This window comes from Eucalyptus grandis, chromosome 6 (genome assembly GCF_016545825.1).
Source record: "Eucalyptus grandis isolate ANBG69807.140 chromosome 6, ASM1654582v1, whole genome shotgun sequence".
NCBI classification, from domain to species: Eukaryota; Viridiplantae; Streptophyta; class Magnoliopsida; order Myrtales; family Myrtaceae; genus Eucalyptus; species Eucalyptus grandis.
The window spans coordinates 28,933,813-28,944,208 of record NC_052617.1 but is presented as its reverse complement, the minus strand read 5'-3'; the positions used below and the strand labels follow the sequence as shown (position 1 = coordinate 28,944,208).

At 41.0% G+C, this 10,396-nt stretch overlaps 1 protein-coding gene across 1 annotated transcript; it reads right to left on the bottom strand.

Annotated features, from left to right (window-relative positions):
• Window positions 1–4,695: 4,695 nt before the first annotated feature.
• On the bottom strand, window positions 4,696–9,643 carry LOC104449024 (DUF21 domain-containing protein At1g47330). Its single transcript, XM_010063016.2, has 12 exons — window positions 9,369–9,643; window positions 8,871–8,947; window positions 8,665–8,748; window positions 8,467–8,580; window positions 8,226–8,312; window positions 7,881–8,020; window positions 7,713–7,800; window positions 6,551–6,624; window positions 6,190–6,380; window positions 5,636–5,901; window positions 5,413–5,459; window positions 4,696–5,210 (listed from the first exon to the last, which is right to left on the bottom strand). The coding sequence occupies exons 1-12, from the start codon at window positions 9,553–9,555 to the stop codon at window positions 5,156–5,158; spliced, it is 1,410 nt and encodes a 469-aa protein (XP_010061318.1). The 5' UTR covers window positions 9,556–9,643; the 3' UTR covers window positions 4,696–5,155.
• Between the last annotated feature and the right edge of the window lie 753 nt (window positions 9,644–10,396).

Genomic DNA, 10,396 nt, shown 5'->3' with positions numbered 1-10,396 from the left:
TGACGGCAGGAAGCGACATGCTGCTAATCTGAAATGTTGGTCTTCAAAGGAGGTGAATACAACCACTCAGCAGGTAAAGGAAGTCCAATAACCACTCATTGCATCATACAAAATCATATATGCATTGCAGGCATTACTTACCTTGAAGCCATGGATATTATGCATCATCACCACAATCTTAACCCATACATGTGTATCACCATGTCATACTCATATCATTGTCATCATGACATTATTATATCACACACATGCCATCCTCATCATATACATGACACCATCATACCATACACATGTCATCATCGTAATGGTATCATCATCATGGCATCATCATATCACACATGTCATCATGCCATATCATATATCATCATCATCATCATGCATATCATCATGCCATGGGTGATCATCATCATATCACATCACACATCATCATCATGCATATCACCATGCCATGGGTGATCATCATCATGTCATATCATATCATGCATGGTTCAATTTCCACTTTTAACTTTCAATTTGATCACCACATCACCCTTCCTCGGATCATCAATTTCATCTCATATTTTACACTCACACCCCATCTTGGCATCCCCTCAGGCAAAGACCTCCGAGGCTTCCGGCATTCAGCTATTTTAGGCCACCGGGCATCTGGCCCCCCTACATTCCGGGCATCTCGCATCCCAACTGGCATCACGAGGCATTCCTCTCGGGCAAAGACCTCCGACAAGGCTTCCAGCATTTACACTCCCTAGCCGGGCATCCCGCACCCCTACTGGCATCGCGAGGCATCCCCCTGGGCAAAAACCTCCAGGGCTTCCGGCACCCCCAACTTTTCGAGCATCCTGAAACTCCCAAGGCCATCCTGCAATGTATCTCTATACATTCCGGGCATCATCATCCACCACAACAATCTCCTCATTTAACATTATTCATGTTCACCAATTTCGGTCTTAATTTAGCATGGCATATGATGTATTGGCAAATCAACAATCATGTTCAGCATTTGAATTCCCACATGCATCTCGATTCATTGTCATGCATACATCAAGACCTCATCATTCATACTACATGGTACAATTATTTATGAAATAAAATTTAATGGAATTATGCCAAATAAAATAATCCATTTTTCATGCCCTTTTCATTTATTTAAATTTCAGCTTGTGCCATTTTCAAAAATATTAATTTAATATCTATATAATTCTCAAAAATCATAAAAATTAAGGCAAGTGATAATCAAGACAATAGGATAATGATTTCATGCAAAATACATGGCCAAATAGAATTTCACATAATTTCATAATTCACACAAAACAGCATGTAATTTTCGGATGAAATCAGAATGCACAGTTTCCGAAGAAATTCGATTAAAATATCCATATGACCTCCAAAAATTACGAAATTTTACCGAGTTATAGAAAAGAAATTAAAGTAAATTTTTCATGAAGACTTCCAAGTCAGATTATTTTTAGATAAATTTCTACAGTCTCACGAAGCTTCTGGATCCAAAACCGAATCGTCCAGTACATGCTTCTCCGAAATACTGAGTTTTCACCTACCTATTCTTCTTCTTTTCCTCTGAAATTCGGATATGTTTTACATCAAGATGTTGTCTACAAGTTTCATGAAGAGATATAAATCAAAAATCCAGAGTATAGTCGTCGTTTAGGTCCATGAAGTCTCGGGTGTCCTGTAATACATCTCCAGAATTACCGTCTTCAAGATCTAGTCGATTTACTAGGTTATACTTGTTCATTTCACTTAAAATTTTAGTATGTTGTATTTTAAGATGTCCCCTACAACTTTCATGAAGAAATAGAAGAGAGATTCTTAGCACAACTCAACATGCAACCACAAATCCATCAAGAGGTCAGTGAAATCTTTCCAGATCTGAGGTCTCCGTAGGATGAGAGTTTAACCCCTCAAATCTCAATCATTTTCCACCAAATTTTATTATGTTGTAGTTTAAGATGTTATATACAACTTTCATGGAGATATCAAAGCCAAAATCTGACTCTAAACATGCATGCAAGCTCTCACAACATTCTGACTCGAACGGATTCAAACGAAAACAGCAACCTTACTCAAAAACAAGTCATCGAAGCTTCGGTTTTCTTCTCCTAATCACCCAAAATTCGACATACATGTAACACACACACATGCAAGAGCTGCAAGAGGACCCCAACTTGGCTCTAGACCGAACAGATGACGGCACACGGCAGCGAGCACGGCGGACAGACGGCGATGACTCCTCCTCGGCTTCTCCTCCCTCTCGGCCACTCTCCCTCTCTCTCTCGCGAAATCTCTCTCTCTCTCTCCCTCTCTTGGCCGAATGAAGCAACCGGCTACCTCTCTCTCTCTCTTCCCTTTTATTTCCCCTAAACCTCATCATTAGTAATCATTGTTTGCCACTCCAATTGACCAATGCATGCCATCCCTCTCTAAGCCAATGCATGAAGGCCTCTTGCCACTTGTCTTAATGGGCTTTTGGGCTTGGGCCGGCCACTCTTGGGCCTCCTCTTGGGCTGGTCGACAGCCCCCCTTTCGTGGGCCTAATTGGGCCGACTTGCTTGGCCCATCAAGGCTTTGGCCAATGGGCCTAAGGCCCATCCTAAAAATCAATTTTATCCCCTTTTTTTATCCTTTATTTTAAGAATTAAATTACTAAATTCTACATGGCCAAACATGAATTATTATCATTAATCTATCTAATTTAAAATCTCATAAACACAAGCACAAATCACCTAATCTTAAAAAAAAAGACTAATGGCTAAAGCATAAACCATAGGTAATCTCATTACCTAATTAGAGGCTTTAACACACCTTATAGCTTGACTTTGAATTTTGGGATGCCACAACCGGCCCTCCATCACAGTGTAGCAAACGCGGTCCTCTGGATCGCCTGCTCTTCCTTTGGCCCTCCCTCGCCATCTCGGCCTCGCCTCCACTCCCTTGGCCTCACCTCCACCCTCCATCGTCATCCTCTCTCTCGAACACGTGCGTCAGAATGTGTCGAGAAAGGTTGACCACTTGTTGGGATTCCCGACACGTGTTGACAGCGTGTCTGAGTGTGTCGGACACGTCGACACGTGTCGGACACGACACAGAAGCTCCGGCAACGTGTTGGTGCATCATAGTCTATAATAGCTTATCACTAACACTTATCACCATCCATGATAGTTTATCACTAGCATTGATCACAATCCATAATAACTTATCACTTGCACTTATCATTTATCATGATAGCTAATCACTTGCACTTATTACTTATCATGATAGCTTATTACTAGCACTTATCACCATCTATGATAGCTTATCACTTACACTTATCACTTGATAGCTTATTATACTAATCCACTTATCACATAATAACTATTATTAGCCTTAATTTAACTCTAATCCTAAGCGTGACTACCATTCTAAACAAGGGTTAAGAAGTTATTGACCGTCCAGATATAGCTTGATGGCGAGTAGTGGTAGCGAGGCTCACGACGTAGATGGTGGTTCGGCACGATGGTGGCTTGGTGAGGCGTGAGGGGTGGTCGGTGAGGGCGGCAACGTGAGGTGAGACTTAACTGTGAGTGACAAGAGATAGTGAACAACGGTTCGACAATGGCTGCTCACAATGCGACGACAAATGGCAATGGTAACGGCAAGCGATGGTAGAGGTTCACCACCAGGAAAATGATGTGAGGGCGGTGGAAGGGCGTGTCACTCACGGCCTTGAGGCACCGATGGTGAGGTGGCTCTATGTGAGGGTGAGCGGGGGCATGGCATGTTGGACAGCAGCACGGGCAATGGTGGACATTGATGACGAGAGGAAGATGAGGCATGAAGGTGAGGACTTGGTTGAGAGGGAAAATAGAGAGAGAGAGAGTGACCGAGAGATAGGGGAGAGAGAGTGAGAAAAATGAGAGAATGAGAGAAAGGAATTAGTGCAATCCAAGATCTTCCTATCCCAAGCATTAATAAGCTAATGTACAATTTCCTTAATTTGCTCCTAGCTAGGCCATTCACATGGTTAAGATTGCTTCTTGATATCATCATATCAAGGCACTCAATGCAAAGATTTCACACGTGCTAATTAGGATGTGGGCTAAGTAAGCTAACTAGTAGGTCTTTTCTCTCTTCTTCTTTTCTTGGATGCCACTTCCTCCTTTGTATGTCCACAAATTGTCAGATGAGCTACTAACTTCTAGAATGGGCAAAATGGAAATTAAACCAAACTATAATCCAAGTTTATATTCATGCACATGGACATATTAATGTGCAAGCTTCCAAAAAGACTAAGATGGGCTTGTATGACTTAATGGACCCTCTTGGACTACTTATAGTGCATGTGAGGCCCATTGGGCTCATGACCCCACCTTGTGGCTTATTTTCACTTTTTCGATAATTTGCGGTGTGCTGATGAAAAGTGAATTTTTATCTTAAGGTGCATTTATAGCTTTTTTGCAGTCTATTGCTCCGTAGATAGGGATTGGATTAAAGATGTCACAAACATGGCTTTTTCACATATCTGGCAACCAGAGCAGCTGGTTGGACAAATTGGGGAAGATGAAGTGCTCAGCCATGGCCAATCTCTACGCAATTTATGTATAAGCCACCATCCATGACCACCCATGCACTTTTCAGATAGTGACGAGCCGCTGCCATCCATATTCAGAGGTACCGCGGTGGAGACCACCTCCATCCATAGAAAACTAGAAATCTCATCTCTCCTTTCTCAATTTCGTCAACAGTGTCAATTTTTTACAAAGAAATTACACGTCATTTTTTATTCCTCGTCATAGCCACGTGATAAAAAGAAAATATGCTTGTTACATCAGCAGTAGATGTGACACATTGTAATCACTAAATATACTCTCTACAACAATGCCACCACATCAGTGACGATTGTCGTACCGTCCGTCCGTCCCTCCCCCCTACTGATATAATACATTATTAGCACTATCCAACTGTCTCACTTCTCACTGCCATTGTACCAACATCTATGTTTAACTATAGTTTGAGGAGACTTGCTAATACTAGCTTGTCGTTGGTGAACCAGTTAAGGAGTTACTGGTCGATACTGAGAAAGTTGGCGTAGATCCTGCAACTGCCAAGCGAGGAGAGATCACAGAAGGCGTGGTCGTTGCAGAAGACTCCAAAGAAGCATTTATTGAACTTGATTTGGAACCTTGTCTGGAATAGCATGCATATTTACTTTAATCCTGCAACACCCAGTATTTATCCAAATATCAGTTTGTCAACAGACCACTGGAGGTCGACAAAATAATTAAGCCCAAGATATTGATAAGTTTTCTCAATTTGTAGCAAAGAGTTGTGTTTTGCCCTGCTTGAGCAAGACGAAGAGCAATCTCCAGGGAATACACCTGAAATTAGTCTGAAATGCAGTTAAGAGATTAAACTCACTTATTGTGGATATTGACATATTCATCAGTCTCATCCAGTATCTCCTCCTGAAATAAGTAAAAGACACAAAAGGTCATCAATGGCATTAAAAGTTGAGAAACCAAACAAAAATTCTGACACAACTGAAGCTGCATATTTTAAACCCTGCTGTTTCACTATACTCCATGATATAGCTTTCTCCAGTAGTGCCATACAATTTTTTTTTTTGTGAATTGGACTGTACCTGAAGAAGCTCTTCGATGACATCTTCCATACTAATAACACCAACAACCTCTTCATTTGGGGGGAACTCCGGAATAGGGGCATTCTCAATGTCCAAAATACAGAAAGAACAACCTCTATGCCTTTTCTTAAAAGCAGGAGTGGCAGGTGGACTCTTTTTAGTTGCCCGACTTTCCTCAGTCTTCTTAGTTGCTCTTCCAGTATCATCAAACCCAAGCTTAACCCCTGGATTATTTGCAGTGCCAGCATGGCCACCTTTGTTCTTATCTAGTTATGATCAAGCAAAGCAATTTATATTATGTTCCTGAAATCCTATGGAATACATTCCTTCACAGGATGTCAAACTAGATAAGCGGCAGTTTATCCATCGGAAGAATTCAGCAAACAGAAACTTTAATATACAAATAGAGATGATTGTGAGAAATTAACAATCGGGTGTAAGCTTCATGACAGGGGCTTGATGCTACAAACACAGTATACAAAAATAAAGATTGAGGAGAAAAGGTAACTGAAATATTTGCATGATGAAATTTCCTGAAGCTTGGACATCCTCACCTTTCCTTGATGATGCCTCAGGTTTTTTATATTTCTTCTTAACCCTACCCTGGAATTCAAGATTTTCACCTTCCTTACTTTCCTTTGCCAACTCCTTTTTCCTGGTTACATCCTTATACACAACAGCAATGTGGCTATGACCCTTCTGAAATTCATTCAGAATATCATATAGTGGCATGTCCTCCGAAACCCTGTATGCATGACAGAAAACGAAACAGCCGCTGACGTCCATGTAAATTCTAATACAAGCATGGTTATCACAAACCCATATTTTTAAAGTCATCATCACCATTTATTCAACTATTAATATGTCTTACTCATGGTCAAACAGAAAATAAACAGAGGAAATGCATTTTCGTACCGAGGAATTTTCCTGATCATCATTTTCCTCAGAGGAACTGAGTCATCAGGATCCACAGCTAAAAGATTCTTTACCTGCAAAGTTTCTGTGTTATAATCCCATGGGGGAAAAGGATCAAAGCCTACATGGAAAGGAGGAAAGGTCTATGCTATAGTTCTTCCAGGGGAAAACCACTCCTTAACAACGAAAATCAGATTGACAGAAGCAGTACACACAGCTTTGCCATATGAAAAGCTATTTCACAGAATTAAAGAGCAACTCAGATATGATGCATAAAGTTTGAAAACATGTCAGCAATTGCAAATGTAATATCCTTTGTTTACAATGGTCAGGATGTCATTTCTTATGGTGTAGCAGCAAAGATTTGACCAAATTCAAGCTCGATGTAATAACCTGAGTTTCTTTCCTAATTCAGACTAACAATTAGAATAACAAAGAAACACCATGATGTACCTGTTGAATAACACAGCCGAAGTACCATACTTATACCATCTACAAACACGCAACAAGGATTCAATAAAGAAGTCTTTCAATTCAAATACGAACAAAGCTAGCTCAACTTGAATCACCTTCACAAACAATAAACTAAGGGCATAAACACAAGACTCATACATTACATTTGTACGGGAAAGCGTTAATAAGAGACATTTCAGCAAACTGAACCCAAGACTCCCATGTCGGAGTAAAGTGATCTTACATTTGCAGAAGGTTCGCATCACATTCAGAAGACAATACATAACTGCAATGTATAAGCAGAACTACACAATGATGCACCTCCAGCAATGTCCATAACACTGTCAGAACAGTAAAAACACAAGCCCGCAAGCCGGCAAGCCCACAAGCCCACTAGCTGCAGCCCATCTAGTTCTTCTGACAGAGTTATGTGAGAATCTTATAAAACACTGGAAGCGTTCTCAAGCTCCAACCAACATGAATGTTAAGATGTCACCTTAAAAAGAATAAAAACTACATCACTCTTCTTGATTACAGAGAATTTTATGTTAACACGACAAGATACACACATCTACATATGGTTCTTTGCTCTTCGCATCCTCAATATCCTTTCAACTTCTCACAGGAATAAATAACACAAACAAAAAGTAACTGTACTCAATGGCAGCGAAAAAACAACCAGAACATATTTCCTGTGAAGAAATTTTACCAAGATAAGGCCAATTATATTTGCTGGATCACCAGAATAAACTGGCACTCTACTGTGCCCCATGGTTATAATCGCATTCAACACGTCCCTGTATTGAATGAACAAAGGGTAGTTAGAATATAAATAATGCTTACTGAACAAGATTAAAAGAATAAACAAGAAACCCACAAATTAAGAGTTGAATCCAGATCAAGAGAGAATGCCTTCGAAATAGGAGTCATTGCATCTTCTGCTTTCCTTTCCGTCAATTGTAGTGCTCCGGCGATGATTGTTGTCTCATCGTGGGTTAAGTCCCCACCCTTTCCAGCCTGAGCATGGACAAGAAGATACATGTCTCATGTAATCAGAATCAGAAAGCATGAAACTGAACTAATCACAAGTCAGACAATCATGTCTATCACAAAAAGATTTAGCAAAAGTTCCAGGCACAATACATTTTGAAACTGAATGAGTAGATGCATAGCTCTAGATAAAGAGAAATCAAGTCATTCGGAATGTGCCAGCATTTAGTACCTCATTGCCATGGAAATCAACAAAGGTCTTCAGCTCGGCTCTCCTTAATAGGACAGCATGGCCCTTGCCCAACATCCAGTCTAAAACCTGAAACCCATGAATGATATAGAAACAACTCACAAACAATGTTGAATGATAATTACACCAGATAATTACAATCTCAGTTGCCTAATTTGACAACCGAACCCAAAAGTGCATATTCACTACACCTGCATTCAGTTCTTGTCTTTCTCAATTATACCTTACTAATTGGATAAGTTATGGGGAAGAACAGCATAACAAGAACACGAACAAGCGGTGCCATAAATGCACCAACTTTCAATCCATAGCGAGTACAGACCGCTTGTGGCAATATCTGCAGTTCAGAAACTGATTTAATTCAAATACTACAGAGGCCGCGTGACTCTTTAACTCAAATCAAAATCTCACAGTTGCATACCTCTCCAAACATAAGGATCAGAGTAACGGATATCAGAATAGCAGCCCAAGGAGGCACCAATTTATCCAAGAATATAGGAAGAGCCTACATCACAAAGAGAGAATATTTATGCCTGCAAGCAATTACCCCACAGAAACAGCCCTCAAATTAAAATTCCCCCTTTTTTCCCCACTTCCTGCAAGAAGAAGAAGAACCTCGTTCAGTACCTCCATAGCCATAGAATTGCCAACCAGAAGTGTGCACAGTAGAAGATGCTGATTCTTCACTACCGGGTAAATCTTTGCTGATGACAGAAAAAAGCAAGAGAAATTCGTTAATATGACTACTAGACAAACAAGGAGTTAAGCCCAAAAATTGAAACTCAGCACGTTAAACCGATGCAGTCGCCCTAATTATATAGATATGTAAAAGGGGCAATTGCGTCGAATCACTTCTCTGCAATCCGACCTATCATCCAATCAGCTAGCGATCCGGCCCGGGGACACAGAGAGCATGACTCAATTTACATAATATGTATAACGTGGGAAGAGAAATGGTCTCCCGAGCCGGCGGATTACATCAAAACGAACACGAATTAGACACTGCGAACGGGAAAACTCCAGCATATGCCGTGAGCGAATCGCTAATTCTCAAGCCAAAACGCTCATCTAATATAAGCTACAAAGAGGACGACCCGATCCAGCGATCGAGAGAGAGAGAGTTACAGGCGTAGATACGGTCCTGAGGGCGACCGGACTTCATGAGGACCTCGAGGTCGACGAGGCCGAGAGACATGAGGCCGAGGGTGAGACCCGCCATGAGCCCCGCGAAGCCCACCAGCCCTATTATTGCCAGCACGAACAGCCAGAACTCAGTTTCAGAGCTCGACAAGTCCGAGCCCGGCGACGCCATCTCTCTCCCTCTCTCTCTCTGCGCGAGCGCAGTTGAGCTGGAGAGCCGGAATTGCTATCTCGCTGATCGAGCTCTCTGTACTTTTCTCCTCACCTTTTTTTTCTTTTTATATTTTCAACCATTACCAAAAAGGAAAAACGATGACGTGTCGCGTACCGACAACACTCTTTTAGGTGTGGCCGTGTGGACCTATCAAAAGATGCGTCGGATTCGCCAGAGAAGTAATTGAGCTTTATATTTTCACCGTACGATTAGAACCCGGCCATTCTCAACCGTGCGATCGAGTCCATCCATTCGACGGGAGTCCACGTCTTGCATTTTTTTTCCAATGCTGTTGTGGGAATATATCTTGGCATATTACTCCGGTCCCCATCGTTTTCCATTTCGTTTTCGTTTTATTTTATCAACTTGAGATCCTTTTTATTCACAACTTTTTTAGGTTTAAAGTAGAAATGGCTACCAATCGAAATAAAAAGATACCACAACGCCCAAAGTTATCTAAAACATAAATCAAGTAAGCAAATACAAAATTATGCCCAAACAAAAAGGGAGTAGGTAAAAGTTGAATGATGGTGGTTTGGTCATTGCCTACTTCACTTCTCGAATTTGCTGTGAATTTCCCAAAATTCACTAATCAAATCGAAGTATTACAAGAAGGTCGGTCAACTCTCCATGTACTTCTGACCCAAAAAAAAAAGAAACACTCCACAAACAAACTCAAATCAACTTGGCTCGACACCTCATATCATGAGTATATGCATTCATCCTACTTAGATTATCGAATTCTCCCACGAAAATATGCTACATAACAGGTGTTGGTGTTCTCTAATCGGGTGCGCCC